An 18,695-nucleotide genomic window follows, 5' to 3' on the forward strand; every position below is an offset into this window, starting at 1 on the left:
AAAATTGACCAAGTGTACTTGTTTGGCAAAGAAATAGGTACCTTAGCCTGGAGCTTGTCAGATATCTTTTAAAATCCTATTTGAGGTATTTTATCAAATAATATAATAGTCTTGTGGGTTGCGATGTATTTGACTACAGAATAAGTGACTGAGTTTGTAAGAAGGTTGAAAATCAGGTCCTTAATTAAGTTCAAGGAGTCTAACTTTTAGTACTCTTTAAAATCCTAGCCTAGAAAGCTAATAACTAAAACTGATACAGGTACTAGTAAAATGTAACTAGACACTTGTTTTTTTCTATATAAAATAATTTTGTAGAATAGAAGGCTTTACATTAGGTTTCCTGTTTGTGTATATATAGCTCTCCTATAATTTACCTTTAAAAATTCTACATTCAGTGTGAATTCACATTTAAATTTTGCAATGGTCAGTCATTACACAGTCAAATAAAACTATTAAAATGGTTCTTAATATAGTTTTATGAAATAACCAAGCAGTTATTTCATACAGCATTGAAGAATCATGTATTTGGAGCTTATCTGAGTTACTGCACAGGAGAAAACAACTAAATGAATGTCTCTGAAATATGTTAACCTTGCTGAGAAGCTGTTCTCAGTGCCTGGAAAAAGTGGTGAACGGCTAGAATCAAGGTCTTAAAAATGTCTTACATTTTGTGTCATGTTCCAGTTGTTGTCAGTCCCTGTCTAGTCAGTGTGCACTGGACAAGTCTTGCATATGAATGCCTGTTTACATTTGAGCATTTCTTTCTTCCAGTCAGTGGCAATGGAAGATGCAATGCTGCAGTGCCTGGCAGTTCTCCTGGGCTGCGTCAACTACTTAGACTCCTTTCTAAAGGTCTCCATGCCATACTCAGGCAGTACACAACTATCTCAATCTGAGTGATGAACCTCCTCCAGTTATGTGCTTCACTTTACCAGATTTGTTTACAGATGAGTGTGCAGTGTTTAACTAAGTTAGTATTTAATAAAAGGTGCTAGCACTAAAGCATAACCAAAGAGAAGAGTTTTTGTAATCTTATTTATCTAATCCTTGGTGTTTAAATGAGGAGTGTGCCTTGATTTAGAACCTGGGCAAGGTACTAGTTAGTTATTTTTGTCTTTTGCATATCTTGACACTTCAAGATTTTAAATTAATTGCCTATTTTGGTCATCATCAGAATTTTAAAATGTAAATGACAAAAACATTAATCTTAAGCATTCCTACACAACGCTGTAATTTGTGATTCCAGGTACGAGGGAGATGGCAATACATTCCCTTTATGAAATCCCCCATAACTATGATATGGGGCTAAAGGAAGAACTCTCTCTGTCCAGGACAGAAGAGGTGCTTTGGGGTCTGGGGAATTGGGTAGAAAAGTATTGCTGTGGGAAAGCCTCAGTGAGCACAGAACTGTAGGGTTCTTTCCTCTGGGATCAAATGCTCTGGTTTGTCTCAAGAGAAGATTTGATGGAAACCTTGTGCTGTAATCCTTGAAGAGTGTTCTAAGCTGTCCTGTCTTTCTGTCAGAGGGCAAAATTTGGGCTTAAACTATTAAATTTTTGAAGTTAAGGTTTTCATATCAATATGACTTGTCTGTATATAGTGAATATTACTCTGCTGTATGAAATTCATATTTTAACTCGTATTCAATATTATGTGGGTACCTAAATGTGGTTATTGTAACATCTCAAAATTATTTTTATACTTGTTAGTCTGTTTGTGAATTAAGAGGAAAGGTAACAATTTCTCCCTGTTTTTAGGCTAAGACATTCTTTGTCCTGCACACCAGAAACAAGCAAAGCGTTCTTATGTCTTCAGAGTTACGATACACGATTTGTACAACTTCTAAGTTGCTTGTGTGTGTAAAGGATGAGCGTAGGACTGTGCTGAATATTCAGCTGGCAAATGTTTTGTTCTGTTGACTGTTGAAGTGTTACTATAATTCTGTTCAGTTGGTGTCCTGCAGCACGGTGGGAGATAGTGATTCTTTCTTCCCCCATCCTCCCACTGGTACTTGGCAAAGCAACAGAGCATCTATCTGCTGCATGAGATACCAATCAAATCTGTTTTTCTTCCTACTTGATGCAAAGAGGGATAATTTTTGCATTTTTACCTCCAAAATACTCCATCTAGTGCTAGGTGTGTAAGCTAGGTTGGATTTTCTTAACTGTTACTGGTATGTCATGCAGAAAATCTCTGCACAAAATACTGAACTAGCATACTGGCTTAACTGGGAAGGAATAATGTGTAAAAAAGTCTGTGGAAAACTGTATAAAATACTGAACTAATATATTGGCTGAGCTGAAAGGGAATAATGTGTTAAAAAGTCTACAGGAAACTTTATAAAACTGTCACCTGAGATCCTAACTTAGCTGAGCATACATATAAAATGACAAAAAAAGGAAAAATAAAATTAATTATTTGGACTGAAGTTAATGATCTTGCTGTATGTACTCAATATGAGAAATTATTTGCTTCAGACAGCCATGGAGACATGGCTCATAGCTAGAACCTTCTCAGTTTCCTATTTGGCACTAGAAGTAGTATATATTGTATGTTCAGTAGTGAGATAAACTTGTCTAAGCTATAATTAAAATATAAAGTTCAGGCTAGCCTTGCAGTTAGACACCTAGTGGAAGTAAATAGTGTTTGGTGTGTACTAGGCACTGCTTTGGTCTTGCAAATTCTTGCGTGTTTTTATGTATTTGAGATTTGAGGATGCTTTTCTGAATGGGGGAAAATACCAGTTGTTTTTGAATTAGAGGATTTGAATTCCTCCTGGTTCTGCGATCATAGGTGAACCAAATCATTCTTTTTAGCATACAAATTTCTTGTTAAAAAGTAAACCAAGCTGATGTTTTTTCACCTGGGTTATCACAGATTTTGTGTTTTGTTTTCGTTTAGCTAAGATAGCCTTCATACCCTTGAAGAATGTTAGTTCCTCTTTCTTTGCTGTTATCTTTGTGATAACTCCTATTTAATTGCTCATGCAGCAGAGTTTGAGAAAAAGATGCAAAGGGGAAGAAAAAGCAAACCTAGAAAGTGCTCTTGTCTAAATAACTTTTGCAAATAATAGTATGTTGTCTTCAGTGTTGCTTTATTAGAAATACATGACTACCTCAGGTCTCTCTGATCTCCTCAAGCAGACTTTTCCTTTGTCTCATCAGCCAAGACTCAGAATCACAGAATCACAGAATTTCTGGGTTGGAAGAGACCTCAAGATCATTGAGTCCAACCTCTGACCTAACACTAACAAGTCCTCCACTAAACCATATCCTAAGCTCTACAGCTAAACGTCTTTTAAAGACCTCCAGGGATGGTGACCCAAACCACTTCCCTGGGCAACCCCTTCCGATACCTAACAACCCTTTCGGTAAAGAAGTTCTTCCTAACATCCAACCTAAAACTCCCCTGGCGCAACTTAAGCCCATTCCCCCTCGTCCTGTCACCAGTCACGTGGGAGAACAGGCCAACCCCCACCTCGCTACAGCCTCCTTTAAGGTATCTGTAGAGAGCGATAAGGTCGCCCCTGAGCCTCCTTTTCTCCAGGCTGAACAAGCCCAGCTCCCTCAGCCGCTCCTCGTAGGACTTGTTCTCCAGGCCCCTCACCAGCTTGGTCACCCTTCTCTGGACAATAAGCTTGAGCTTCTTGGCATACGCTTAAGGGACAGCAGGGGAATGGAAGTGAAGGAAAACAAGAGCAAGGAGAACACCACAGGATTTCTAGACTGAAGGCTGTGCTAAAGTTGAACTAAATGTAGGAGTCAGCAACCTGTGCTTTGGGTAGCAGTCTTCTTATCCAGAAAGAGAAAAAGCTAGTTAAAATCATGAATACCACTCAGGATACTTGATACTTCACAGCAATAGTATTTTGAGCTCCAAGAGCTTTGTAGAGACTTTGTTTTGCACGTGTGGAGACTTCTGTAATCTACAGAAATTCATAATACCCTTGAAAGCTGTTTTCCACATGGCAAACTGGGCCATTTTCTAACCTATATCCTTTCAGATAAATGCTTGCAAATCACTGAACTGCTAGTGTATTTATGGTTGTATAGTAGTCCTTTGCACTTGTACATATTTTTTATATAAATGAGGGTTTGAATGATCATACAAAGATGATGGTGACTATGATTCCTTCAGAGAAATTAATTGGAACCAAGGGTCAAATCCTTTGTACCTCAATATATTACAAGTGTAACAATATTAAAGAAGCTGAGTTAATAACATACAGTTATTGGAAAAGACTTCTTACTATAGTTAACATTACAGAAAAGTCTGGTGCAGGCCACACGTAGCTCCAGCAGCTGTTGTCCAACTGTGTGTTCACTGAAATATCCTAATCCCTTTATTTGCTCATTGTTCTTCATGGGCCAGCTACTAAGAAACCATTATGTTGAATATTGCTAATGCTTTTCCATTTTAGTATCCCTTTTCCTTAGTCCAAAATAAGGCTATGCATGAATATTTATAACCATGGGCATTCAGGGTTTAAAAATTTTCCCAAAGGCACTATCCTGCCTGAATAATTCTGGTGATTTCACAGGAGTAGTTTATTTTATATTCTGTAATATCTATTCTAGATCTTAACTATCTGCTAAGCTTTCATATGACTATGGAAAATAATGACGATCATGAAATATAGTATTGCCCAAATTATCTCCATATTTCATTGAGTTTCATGGCCTTAGCAGAGTTTATATTAAACTTGTATAGGAACTGATTATCTCTTTAATGATGCTGAACTCAGTTTTCACTGAATTTAAAATTGAGGATCATTAAGAAAATGTGACTCAGGACTAGGACACTAAATGCAACTTAACTTTTTAAAACTTTCATTCATATATCAGAAATGTTTTAATACCTTGCAAAGGTCAAGTGCTACTCCTCTTAACAATGTAGTTTTAACTTCATCTTAATATTTGATGTTGCACAGTGCAGTCTTTAAGCACTAATTCATGTATTAATTTCACTGACAGAAATTTTTAGATACATTATAAATTTAATCTGTAAATAAACAAATATTAACTTTCAACTTGCATGAAAGCTAAGAAGTTACTAATAATTTTGTGCAATTATTTTGAAATTAACTCACTTTTCTGATTTGGGCCCTTTGAATCACATGATATTTATTTATTCTCTTATGCAATTTTATATGTTTTGGTCAATGTCTGAGGATAGTTGCATGAGGTCTTCATTTGGCTAATCTGTAGATTATGAATTTCTGAAAAACTATCACAGTACTTTCAAGATTACTTATTTCGGTGCCTGAGTAAATTAAGATAAAGCTTTTAAGGACACAAGAACTAAACAAACCTGTTCAATGTGAGTCATATTTCAATAAAAGCAGACATTACTAAGATACAGATTTAGAAACAATTTCCTGTTATAAACTTTTTCTGCATATTTTGTGTGTACTATTCTTTTTCAATGTGGACTATTTTCAATGAAAATGTTTCTTTTATTCCTTATAATACTGAGGAGTTTAGACTCAAAATAGAAAAAAATCTAGACTCTAGATTACACAAAGAGATGCAAGATCTAACTGGTATTTCTGTTAGTAGTAGATGTTCATGCAGAAAATAAGTCTTGAGAAAATATGATGTTTTTGTTATTATTTGTATTATAAACGTTTCAAGCACTGTCTTTATAATTAACCAAAGGAAAACTGACTTGTATATGGATGAATACTCTCTGTACCACAGTTTCATCCCAAAGTTGTTGCTTAAGGAATTCTATCTCCTGGACATAAAACAATCCCGAATCTTCTTTAGTAAATCACCCTTAATTTCAATATAAAACCAAATAATTGAAGCAGTAGCTATTATGAGCAGTTCATAGGCCAGATTTTTGTATGAAATTTAATAAAATCAACAAATCAGCAAATGAAATAAAACATAATTGACTGTTCAGGTGCAACTTTGTCAAAGTTTTGTCAGCTTTTTAGAGTTCCACTTTAAAAAAGGCTTACTTGTTTCTTAACTCTTTAACATCTAAGTTAATAAGGTTAAAATTTAGGAAAACGTGAATGTTTTCCTTACAATCCTTTGAAATCTACCTTAAATGCCTGCCAATGCATTTGGCTATACTGAAAGTTTGAAGAGATATCCAACCATTTGCAATTTTTGTTGCTTCACAATGAAAATGTTACGGGGCCATTAATTCTGATTCACATACTGTATGGTTACACATATTTTACTTTTTTGTCTAGGAGCTGAGAGAAATACATAACAAACAGCAACTACAGAAGCAAAAGAACTTGGAAGCTGAGAGGTTGAAACAGAAGGAACAAGAAAGGAAGACAGAACTAGAAAAGCAAAAAGAGGCTCAAAGGTAACAAAATGCTCTAGTTTATGCCCTTCCTGTGGAGATACTGGAGTGCAAAGCATTTTGCAAAAAAAGTCAAATAAGCTTTGTATTTCCAGGAACATAATCTGATCCTAAATAATATGTTACTAAGTGTCAAGAATATCTAAGACCTAGAACAAGTTTTGGTTCAGTGCAAATAACTTCTTCAGAAATGAAGGTTTTTTTTTTATCCTTGAATGAAAAGTGTGTTGTGGAGATGAGCTTCTACATCTGTCTGTGACTCTTAACTGTCAATGACACATACAGATTTCAGCAGCATTACTTAAAAGGTGTAGTGTACTTCTACATTTAGAGATAGAGCTAATGGTTTTTACCATACACCTTGGAAATAACTTTTTAAATGTATTTATAATATATTTATGGAAAATAAATGGCATAAAATCTAGCAAGCAGTTCTATTCTAACATAATTTATTTGTAGCTTCTTGATTAAATTTTTAGCAGTTTAGGGGTTTTTATGCTGTCAATCTGGATAAACACTGGTCAAGAATGAACACAAAGGCCTGGGAACAAGGGATCTTAAATTATTGGTTATCATAGTACATAGATTGTGATCTAAAGCAACTTCGTTGTCCGTGTTATTTCTTTGTGAGTCAAGTTAATTTTATATTTCAGGCAAACCAAAACAAGGTCTCAGTGAAAACCTCGTCTTCAAACAGAAATCTTACACATAGAAAGTAGCTAAGTTAGGGTAGTTCTTTAATTACTTGCATAGAGCCGGTGCCTTTAAGAATCTGAGGTATTGACTTCAGAAAAAGCAAACTTTCTAAGAAAACAAGAAATCAGTCCCCTACCCCTGAGGTATGTTTTCATCTGCTCTTCTCAATCCAGCAGCTAGAACAAACTTGGTTTATATCTGTGGGAAGAATTAATTACTCTACTAGAAACAAAATCAAAAATTAATTTTCTAAAGCCCATCTGACTAAACTCACCATGTAAGACACCACTGAAGTTAAAAAAAAAAAAAAAAAAAAAGAGTGCTTTGTGTCTGTATATGATGCAGATGCAGCCTCAGTGTTGCAACAAAACTGCTGAGTAATTGGCTCTGAATACTTTACAAATGAACATGCCAAGGACAAGTTCAGTGATTGAAAGAGGAGGTTGACAGAACAGTGAATTTATTAAGTTTTTAGATGACTTTACACTGAAGGCAGAAATGTATAGCAGTAGTTTGTAGAGGAGTAAGTAATATCATCACTGGTGTCTTAACCTATACTCATGGTATACTGATGTGAAATACTGAGATTGTGTCAGCAGTTTTGTTTTGAACCAAGGATGTTTTTTTTAGCTTCTAAGTTAGTAGTTGTCACATTACACAGGTACTGAGTACCTTGGGATCTCTCTAAAAATGTTTTTGTCAACTCAAAACTTAAAACGACAGAAGATGATATTTGCCCTCTGGTGCCAACCTATCTTTTGGAAAGTGAATTTCTACCCTTAAGTGTTTTGGCCAGGAATTCTTGGCACTCTTGGACGAAATATGTGCTATAAGGTAGGCCAAGTCTGTAGTGGAACAGGCCACAGTACACATCAAATCACCCTGTGTGTCTGTTACAACCCTTTAGAGTTATCTTTACCAGTACAAATTGTTTCTATGAGACAATACTTACCCATTTTTTTCATGTCCTCTGTCAGTGGGTGGAAAGGACTTGTTGGCTTTCACAGGTAGGAACGTCAAATTTTCTGAGTAGTTCTGTAAGAGTACTGCATGAAGCTGGTGGATGCTTTTTTAATCCTTGCCCCAAAACAGAAAGATCAGGTCTGCCATATTTTCTGATTGCCACTTTTTTCTGATTTGGATATTTTGTGTCTTACCTAGAGATGCTTGTAGCTTTGAGAAAATAAGTAGAACCAATTTGTTTGAACACTATTCCTGACTTTTTCCTGCATTTTAAAGCTAAAGTGGGTGTTGAACAACAGAAATGGAAGAGTATAATTTGCTGCCTGTTGTGTTTCAGAGAAAACTATAGAAGAATAAATTAGTGAAAACATCTGGTGATAGTTGTAGCTGATATCTACAGTTCTAGATTAACTAAAAGGAATTGTGAGGCAAATGAAAATAGTAACTCGTAGTGGTGATATAATGGGATGCTCAGATTGCTCGGGAAGAGATTATGAAAAGCAGCCTTACAGGGTCGTGAAGGGCTTATTTATGGGTTCAATTTTTTTTTTCTATGTATGGTTCATTACGTAAAACAGTTGCATTAGATTTGTGAATCCCATGGAAAAGTATAAAAAGAGAATACACAAATATTGTTGAATCCCCAAGTTGAGACTGATATTGCTAAATTGAAGATCTGGGACTGAAAGTGTAAAGATACTGGATTGTATAAAGCTTATAATTTTCAGAGCACTGTAAGCTCAGTAAGAGACTGTTACAAAACACGTATGTAAAGTTTCACACGGTAATTAGAAAAACATAGTTAAACAGATTTATTTTCACGTCATTAAAGATGAGAAGAAATCACAGTCTTGATAAAGAAGCAGTTAAACTGTTACAATTCAGTCAGTAAGAACACTTAAGCATTTAAAAATCTCTGAAGAACTCTTGATGAGAAGAAATTGTGTTAAATGTTTTTTCCCTTCTTACATTCAGCTCCAAACCACAAGTATTTAATTTCTCACTGTATGCTGAGGCCTTTTCAAGTGTTCTGTGGAATTGTGTTGTAAAGGCATAGACTTCACATGTGAGTTAAAATAAAAAGTGATATTAAAGTTCATTTTTAGATGCAAAGACAAAACAGTTTAAAGCAATAGAGTCGTACAGTTAGTAGCAGGTTACACAAATTATTGTCCTCTCGCTGTCTGAGTCACAGCTCTTTCTTTATGAATACATACAGTCTTTGCCATCTAGGAGCCACTGTGTAAGAAAATGTTGTGGAGTGGTTGATAACTCAAAAAATAAAATTACCAGATCTGGTATTGTAGATTGTAGATCTATTTTGTAGATTACGCACAAGGACAAGTAACTTGTATGGTCTTTTGTTTGACTGACTTAAAAAAAAAAACAAAAAAAAAACACTGTTACTTGTCCAACAGACGAATCCAGGAGCGGGATAAACAACGGCTTGATCGAGTGCAACAAGAAGAAGAACTCCAGTGGCAAAAAAAAAATCAGGAAGATGAGAAGCAAAAAAGGGAAGAAATAACCAAGAAGAAAGAAAGCGAGGATAAGGGGAAACAGGAAATCCAAGAGAAACTGAGTAAGCTTTCCCAACCACATCAAGAACCAGTCAAGCCAGCCGTCCAGGCTCCTTGGTCAAATGCAGGTAGAGGAAGAAATCAAGAAATGCCGTTGCACACGCCTTTTGAAGAACCATATGTTTCACAATTGAATTGTTCATTTTATTGAAATAAATCATGAGTGGTTTGAGCTCTAAACTCCAAAAGGTTGTTCTCTTCTAGGCTTCAGTATTCTTCCTAAAAGTATGGTGTTCAGCAGACAGAATAAAACACAAGTCAATGAGACTCGAAGTGTGCAAACTGAAGGAAGAATCTTAGATAAAAAATGGTCTAAGATGTTGACGTAAGGTGTCAAAAATTACTGCTGCACATCTCATTACAAACTTTAAGAAATCTGGATTTTTTATCGTATCAGTGTGTCACTTAGCTATCCTTCTTCCTCTTCCCCTTTGACATGCATGTTGCTCGCTGAACAAATGACCTGAAGTCTACGATATAATCTTCTTTCTTCTGTTATGCACGTAATCACTTTCAGTTGGGAGCTTTTTCTCTGCATTATAACCTAATTTTTGCCCATATTTGGAATCATGGTACTCTCTTAAGTGGTTTTGATAAATATACATGAAAATTGATCGGTAATGTAGTATTTGTCTAAATACTTGATCAAAGGACTGCATAACAGGGAAATTACCTTCTATCTTTTAGGACTAATCTAGAGTTAATCAATTATATATTCTTGTTAGGTATTATTTGGGCAGAATAGCTGAGGGCAGTTCTGTGACAGAATACACAAACAGGAACTGCATTATATGAAAGAAGTGTAGCTTATCTTTTTTTTTTCTCTATTCTTCTTTTCACTAGTAATGCATCTTTAATACGAGCATGTGATTTTTAAAACACCATCTGTAAGTGACCTCTTTTCAGCTAATCCGTGTGTGTTAGGACATTCTGAAACATCTTTTTTCAAAGTATGGTCAGGCTGCAATTGAGGCTGCTGCATAAGCAGGCTCTAAAACTATTTGGCATACCACTGATACATGCAAGAACATCACAGTTTGAATTGAATCTATGGCTTACTGCTCAGATATAATCTACAAAATCAGTGATGCATTTGAGAAGTCATGTATGTTGCATCGTAAGTGCATGATTCTTTCTACAAATAGTCGTGTACATCATGTTAGTTAAAATGTAGTAATATTATACATATTAAGATGAGAAAATAGTAAGCAATCATTTAAAAACACGCTTTTTCCTATTTCCCCTTGTATAAAAGGATAACATACTTTCTACAGACAATGTAAGGTTTGTTACTTTATGGTATCCACTTTTGCCTCATTTTTCAAGTCTATAAAAATAATGCCTTTTTTTTTTTGTATCTGTGTTTTTTTCTTTGCTCAGAAAAAGCTCCTCTAACAATTTCTGCTCAGGAGGATGTAAAAATAGTGTATTATAGAGCACTGTATCCTTTTGAATCAAGAAGCCACGATGAAATCACTATTCAGCCTGGCGACATAGTCATGGTAAGAATGGATTATGATATTTAAAAAAATAATAAATATATATATATATTTTGCATTTGTTTGAGAAGAATTATATGTGGCAGTATTTTATTTTATTTTTTTTTTTTACAAATTTGTGAAAAATATTTCAGTGAATATCAAAATATACAGGATGTGATATTGCAGATTACCTATTACAATAACATATAGCTTCTTAGAATTCACTGTAATGTAAAGTTTAAACATAATCTATGAGCGGATCATATCAGCTGTAATATGCTGAGCTGTGTGTGTTTGAGGTGCAAAATGTTTGAAAACGTTCCTTTACAAAAGTTGTCATTGTGAGAGGTTTTTTGTCCTTCAAGGTACCTAGGGGTTAAAGTTACTTTTATTTTGTATTGAGAGAGTGGCTGCTATGGGTTAAATCAAAAAGTGGCTTTGATAAAAGTATGTTTTTAAGAAATTTACTTTTTTTTTTTTTTTTATATAGGAGTAGTACTAGAGCAGTGTTAAAAAAATAATTTTAAAAATTGCCTTTGTTAAGAAAATGTGATGTCCATTGTAATACCAAGTGAAACAATCATACTATGCTACAAGATGGCCATACTTCTGTCAGGATCCCATAAACATTAGCCAAGGCTTTGTAGGGTAGTGTTTTTAGATTTTTTTCTACAACTCTTTTGGTGACAGTTTTTGAGATAATGACCTAATTTAATTGTAGCTTGAAAATCATTTCTGTAATTACTCTGTTCTTATTTTTTGCTTTTTATCTACTTAACTCTTTTGTGAGACGCTTTTACATTTATTTTCAAGAGGATATAAAGTAGATGAAATGTCATTTCAGAAAAAAGGGAAACTTCAAAACCTAAACATTTGATTGCAGGTGTGTTGATACAGAAGCATTTCCATTCATTTTTAAAATAGATGATGAGATAATGGAATATGGGCTGCCTATAACTGTTGTGTTAAACTTCATATTCTCTAAAGCTGTCTTCTGCTTTTGGCACAACTATATTTTTAAGTTACAATTCTGTTGTTAATGACTGCAATATTAATATTAATAACTGGCTAGTATGATCTTAGCATGCTCACGTCTATTCATAATGAAAATGCCCGGTGTGGAAATTAAATGCTATTTTGTTCACTGTAGGAAAGTATATTCATTATAGTGTTCCAAAAATATTTTAAGAGTCATTGCATTTTGACACAGTTCAGTAATAATGGATTTTAGAAAAAAAATTACCCTTTGTAGACTGTCATAAATTGTAATGATATCTATAAGAGAAATGCATCTATTCTAGGGAGATGAGCCCTCATCTCTCATCCTTTTTTGTTGTTGTTGTTGATTCAGCTGTGTCACAATGAGGTATTTGTGACATTAAAATCTGCTTCTGGAAATTAAGTGAATCCTGTGTTAGCAGCAGTACTGAATGACTTGGGAAGAGGTCTGATCCCATTCTGAATAAAATTGCAGTGTGCTATTATTCTTCATCAAGAAATAGTATTGATCAGTCAGCTGTTAAATTAGAGAGGATATAGGTACATGGGTCTCCTTGGGCTCTCAGAAAATGCCATATCTCTCTTTCTTGGGAAATAGATTGTAGCCTCGACATATAAGTAAATTTTTTTTTAATTATTTTTTTCAAAAAGTGCTCACTATTAGGTAGACTCACAGGGAAATACCACTTTGCCAAAAATATGTGATTTTAAGGAGCACTTCACACGTTTTAAATAAAGTCTTTGGTACAACATAAGTTTTTCTATATGTTATTTTGGACTTTATTATAGCTTACTCTAGAAAAGAATATTCTCTAGCTCAGTTTTCTTTATTTAAAACACTTCTAACAATAATTAAACCTGATGACTAATCCTTGTGGGATTTATCCCCTGCTCTGTAGTAATTGCTTAAATGGGCTACTCTTAGAAAATTAATATAAGTAAAACACTTTTGCGAAATGTGTTATAATTCTGCCTTGCTTTAAATCATTGCTTTCCTGATGGAGGTTAAAAGGGAATGGGTAAGTGTGCCATATGACTGTTAGGAAGTCTATGCAATTTATTCATTTTCATAAATACAGATTTTGTTACCATGTAGTTTACTTGTTTTTGAGTTTATGTAGGGTGAAGTAACAAATCAACTCACATTGTCAAAAGTAATTTAAGTACAATGGAGCAGAATTTACTTTTGATAATGGGCATTTGGATTCCTAGACTCTTATCTGTCCTTAAGTGTTTGTCGTGTCATGTGGGTCTACAAGGTTTGAGTCAGTTACGTCTTTTGGAAAATAATGATTTACAAGCTTACATGTTAAAGTGTGTCTGATGTTTCATTTATGACATAAATGGTTCAGCTGACCTCTACAGTTAGGAGTTTACTGTGTGCAACAAGAAAAACTTTGCTTAAAGTAATTGTGTTCTAACATAGGTAACTTCAGTATTTACCCATCTTAACACTATAAAAGGCTTTGCCTGTGCAGGCCTGTGAAATCATGTCCTGTATCATATAGATATACAGGAGATGTTACCCAAACTGTCACTGCTATGAGCAAAGAATCCAGCTGAAGCACACATCCATTGACAGAGCACATGGAAAACAGGCCTAAATCCTGGGTTTAAACAGGACTGCAGAATTCATTATGTCAGAATGACTTGAGGCTTTAATAGGTGTATAGCTTGTAAATAGCATTTGACAACAGTGTAATACACTTTTACACTGTGCATGAATGTTGAGGTCTGTCTTGGTAGGAATGAAGGAGAAGAAGGCTTCATTCTGAAAGAAGTATTTGCAAAAGTGTAGATGGGGAGAGCTTTCTTCTGCTTCACTTTCCAGTACATGTGCTAGCTATCTATAGGACTAATATATGTGAAGTAGTTTAGAGAATGTGTGGGGCGTGGGCTGTATTTTTAAGAAAACACATCTACTTTTTAATTAAAGGATTTTTGCATCTTACCTTGGATTTCTGCTTTCTCTGCTTCTTACCTTTTTACATACTTGAAATAACTTCTACTGTAAGACTGAGGCCTTTCACTATGTAGATTGATTTATAACCCTAACTATAAGTTAACCAAGCTTTTGTCTGGGAACAAAATATATTCTGAGCCAAGAAAGCCATGCCTGGTTCAGGGCTCTGTCTGTTCAAGAACTTAAGTTTCTATTATGTGTATGGGTATGTGTATGCGATGTGTGCAATTCTTTTCCTTTGGATAGCTCTCTGACAAAACGGGTCCTGCTGGCATTTGCTGCTGTTAGGCTCCATCTTGGAGTAAGTGAATGGATTCTGTTGTTACTGGCACTCTTTGATATAATGCAGCTTATTTAAATAAACAAGTACAATTCAGCGAAATACAGTTGAATTATGGAGTTACTGAACTGCAGTGGCTCTGGTAGTAGAACATAATTTAAATAGAAAGTTCATAAAAGAAGCTTAAACGAGAAGTCTAAGTCAATATGATAATGGTAGTTTGTTGTCGGTTTTGTTGGCTGTTGATTGTGAAAGTCAGAAGGACTGTTCTTTGTATTGGGTACATAGGCAGCCTTGTTGTCTTAGACCCTGTGTAGGCGTAATCAACATATGGCCTCTGGCGTGCAGAGCTTATATTCAGCATTGTACTAGGAAACCCGGTACTCTCCCAGTAGCGAGACCAAAGGCCTACACATGAAGTAGAATTAAAACGACAATTTGATGGGTAGCTAAACAAAACAGACTATGATACTCTGGTTAGTTTTCATTAAATACTTTTTGGAGAGTATTAGGTTTTCACTTCATACGTAGAATTAATTGCTACTGTAAAGCAGGACTTCTGTTTTTGTGTACATGCACTGCTAGTGATACACAAGCCAGCTCAAAGCGGGGTAGGCCTCTGCAGAGCTGACAGAGATATTGACTGTGCCTAATGCTTCTGTAGCTAGGAATGGTATTGCTGTTACCTCTGTTGTTTGTTGTGTTGAACCACAGGGAACGAGAATTTGTAAGCTGTGGCTCTAAAGGACAGTTAAATAAATGAAAAATACACACGCTGTAATGCAGTGTTCAGGTGTACGTTCAAAGTCTAGTTGTATTTTGGAAAAAAATGATCTGCAATAAAAGTCTGTTGTAGAGACTTGGGATTGTGGGTGTAAAAATATAAGGAAATTGGAACAAATTAATTTTTAAAAGGTTTGAAGGAATGTATTTAAAGTTCTAGTACTGTACTACAAAAAGAGATGCAGATTATATTTTATATGAATGAGAGAACATTTTTAATGAATTATAAAGTGAAAATGATCTTTCAAAGTGTCTTTTCATGAGTATATGATGAAAACCCAATTTGACTGAATAAGCATACATTTGAGTATCTTAATAAGCTGTTTTAAGAATAATTTTAATGTAAAACTCTTCTAAGGAGACATTAAATCTGTTGCTTTAAAAATCCCTTTGGTATTTTTTTTGTCTGCTTGTACAAAACATTTTTTTCTGAAAACTCACAGTGGTTTTTGTATTGCTGTGATTTGTTTCAAGGATGGCCATTTTAGAAGGTCGTGGTAACAGATTTTCATCTTTCAGTGCTTATTCCTTTGTATATTAATGATTCTAGTTACTACCTGAAAACTGAATGAGAGTCCAAATTGCGTGTATATTATTACTGTTTAGATTTTAAACTTTGCATCAGGTGCTGATGCAAACCATTTCTCGCTCACTCTCCCAAGATTCACCCTCTGCTGTGACCTCCCATCACTCATACTGCTGCTCTAACAATCCTATTCAGTGCTGCAGTGGAAATTTTGCTCTGCACTGCAGTAAAACCACATTGAACCGGTCAAGCATGTACTCCATTCATTTCGCTTTGAGTTAATAGGGGCTGAGACAGAAGATGGGTGCAACAAAAAGCAGAAATAATGGATTGTTTTGCACCAAAAGAGGAGTGTGGGATAGAAATTACAATAGTAGGCAGTCAAAGAGTCAAGACATGGAGTAAAGCAAAGCAATCTATCAGCAGCTCAAATGAGTAACCTAGGGACAATCAGAGGCAGAGGCTTTGCTGCTTCAGTTTGAGTCACTTCTCTACAAAACAACGTTCCCACCCTTATCTAAAGCAACTTGTTTACACCATTGCCACAAATACTTCTTTTTTGCCACTGTTCCCCCCCCTCTTTTTTTCAAACCGCTGATCAGTTTATATTGTTAAAATTAATAGAATAAATAGGTGTGTTTCCAACTGTCAGAGCAACTAGCTTGAGATACTACCATATGCCATTGCTGTATAATGTCATTATATTCTGAAAATCCCGATGTCTGAAAAGGATACTATTGCTAATTCCTTAGCTCACGAAGCATACTGTTAACAACAAATCCTTCAAAATGCTTGGGAGGTAGGGTCAAGTGATTTCATATTACAGATTTAAGCATCTCTCACTGATTGCTGTACTGTTAATTGCACCAGTTAATTGATTTATGCTCTCATTTGAAACTTCTAAGTATTTTAAAATACTGATTGTTACTGGACTAAACAGTTGAGAGAAATTCTTGCCAAAAACAGCCCTTGTGTAGGGCTAGTCATTTGACTTTTCATTACTAGCCTGGTTTTAATTACTAGGGAAATCTGCAGCTATGCACAGCAGATAGTTGTAGACAGTAGACATTATTTACATGTAAAAGGTGCAAGGCATATTTGTATATAAGGGTTTGCTTAAACCCTTAAAACTGAAATTTCTTTAGAGTATCAAAGAGGTTAGATGGCTAGATCACCAAATTTACCATAATTATTATAATTACCCCTAATAAAATTACTGCCTTTTTTCTTTAAAAAAAGTTTCTGCAACCTCCAGATGCCTTGTCAGTGTTTAACCACCCTATCGATTCATGAGTCACGAGGGGTAGCAATGGTGAATTATTTTTCTTCTGCAATTCTTTTTTTACTGTGGAATTAATTTGAATAAATATATTAGATTTGTTTTGTTTGGTTTGGTTTTGAATTTGTGTGACAAGGGTTAATTTTAATATGCTGTGTTTCTGTTTTCTGAAAAAGGAAATCTAGGGAAACTTGTTAAAGTTAAACATCTTCATGTTGCATTAGTTAAACCAGAAATAGCATTATTTAATTGAGTCTCCAGAACTAGTGTCTCTAAGTCTGGTTTACTATGACAGACTTTCAAGCAACTGTTTAAAAAACCCACGCTTGGCTTATGCATTAGGGCTGAAATGAACCTTTTTGTACTTCATCACCAAGAAAAAAAAACTTTTTGATTTTTGAAAAAAATGGATTGCAAAGCAGTGTTGCATTGCAAAATATTTCCTCAGCTGTTGATATGCCATAGAAGGAATAGCTGACAACATAATTCTCCAACAGTACATTTAATAATAACAACAAAACTCTACCTAAGTGGAACTTGTTTTTATAATGAAGGTATAATTTTGCTGTAAGTAAAGAAAGTTAATTACTGTGGATGAAATGGATTTTATGTCAAGTAAAAATTCCATTTATATGTTATGTTTCTTAACCTTCTAACTTAATGCATCTACAGGTGGATGAAAGCCAGACCGGAGAACCTGGGTGGCTTGGTGGAGAATTGAAGGGAAAAACTGGATGGTTCCCTGCAAACTACGCAGAGAAAATACCTGAAAATGAAGTTCCAGCATCTGTAAAACCAGTAGTTGAAGCTGCTGCTGCACCTAAAGTTTCTGTGCATGAAACAACTACATCACTAGGAACTCCTGCGTCTACAGAGTGCACTACAACTGCCAATAACTGGGCAGACTTCAGTTCAACGTATGTTTGGGTAGTGATTATCACCGCAAATGTGCTTGAGTCTTTTTAAATCAATTGCATTGTGGTGGGCTGTTAGCACAGAGTACACAGATTGCAAAACAACACAAAAAAAATTGCTCCCAACATGTAGAGCAGTAGAGAAGGACACATCACAAATGGGAGAAATCTCTAAGTGAGGATGGTGACACCATTGTAGATATCCCAAGAAGTTCACCTTTCTTATCTTTTACTGATTGACATCAACCCTCATTGAAGGTGTCCAACTTGGATTATGCAAAATAAGTTAATGACAGAGTTAAAATAAAAAGATGATTTATTAGTTCCTTATCACAACATTAATAAGGCTGATAGAAGTAGAACATGTGTTCCAAAGATGTCTTATTAACTTCATACAATATTGATCAACCATTCAAAATTTTCATCAAGTAGGTTGCAGTAGTACTACTGGATATTTAAACTTCTGTTCTACTAAAAAATGTACTTTATCTCAGAGGTGAGGGAGGGATAAGACTAAATATTGAGCTTTCTGAAGATGTTTGGCATGTATGTGCTTTATTGCTTTTAAATAAAGAGTGCTTCAGTTTCAATACCCAGAACATTTATACTGATATGACATGACATATTTATACTAATATGACATATAGTAATTGACATGATACAGGTTAGTGATGTTTGTGGCCTTTGGGTGAGCAACACTTGATTATTCCGACTAATAGCACAAGAAACAGTTAAAGACTTAGATTTAAGCTGGGTGTTTTGTTCATGCTGCTAGAGGTCAGAGAATTTTGTTCATTTAAGAGGATATTTTGAGGTGGATCTTGAGATTTGGTTGACATTTTGAAGGACAAGAGAGAGCATAAAACTAAAAAGCTGAAAAAAGTCCATAGGAGATAATTTTATGCAA

The 18,695-nt window shown here is 35.0% G+C and overlaps 1 protein-coding gene across 8 annotated transcripts in view; it reads left to right on the forward strand.

The window, feature by feature from the left end:
* The window catches only part of ITSN1 (intersectin 1), a 123,524-nt gene that overhangs the window by 61,807 nt on the left and 43,022 nt on the right, over window positions 1–18,695 (forward strand). For 7 of the 8 annotated variants that reach the window (XM_038166076.2, XM_038166082.2, XM_038166086.2 and 4 more), the window contains 4 exons: window positions 6,206–6,327; window positions 9,402–9,631; window positions 10,944–11,065; window positions 17,547–17,791. In XM_038166076.2, coding sequence (XP_038022004.1) covers window positions 6,206–6,327; window positions 9,402–9,631; window positions 10,944–11,065; window positions 17,547–17,791 — 719 coding nt within the window. The remainder of the gene's footprint in view (window positions 1–6,205; window positions 6,328–9,401; window positions 9,632–10,943; window positions 11,066–17,546; window positions 17,792–18,695) is intronic. The other variant, XM_038166083.2, reaches the window with a different exon arrangement.

The sequence above is a fragment of the Anas platyrhynchos genome, chromosome 1 (genome assembly GCF_047663525.1).
Source record: "Anas platyrhynchos isolate ZD024472 breed Pekin duck chromosome 1, IASCAAS_PekinDuck_T2T, whole genome shotgun sequence".
Lineage (NCBI taxonomy): Eukaryota > Metazoa > Chordata > Aves > Anseriformes > Anatidae > Anas > Anas platyrhynchos.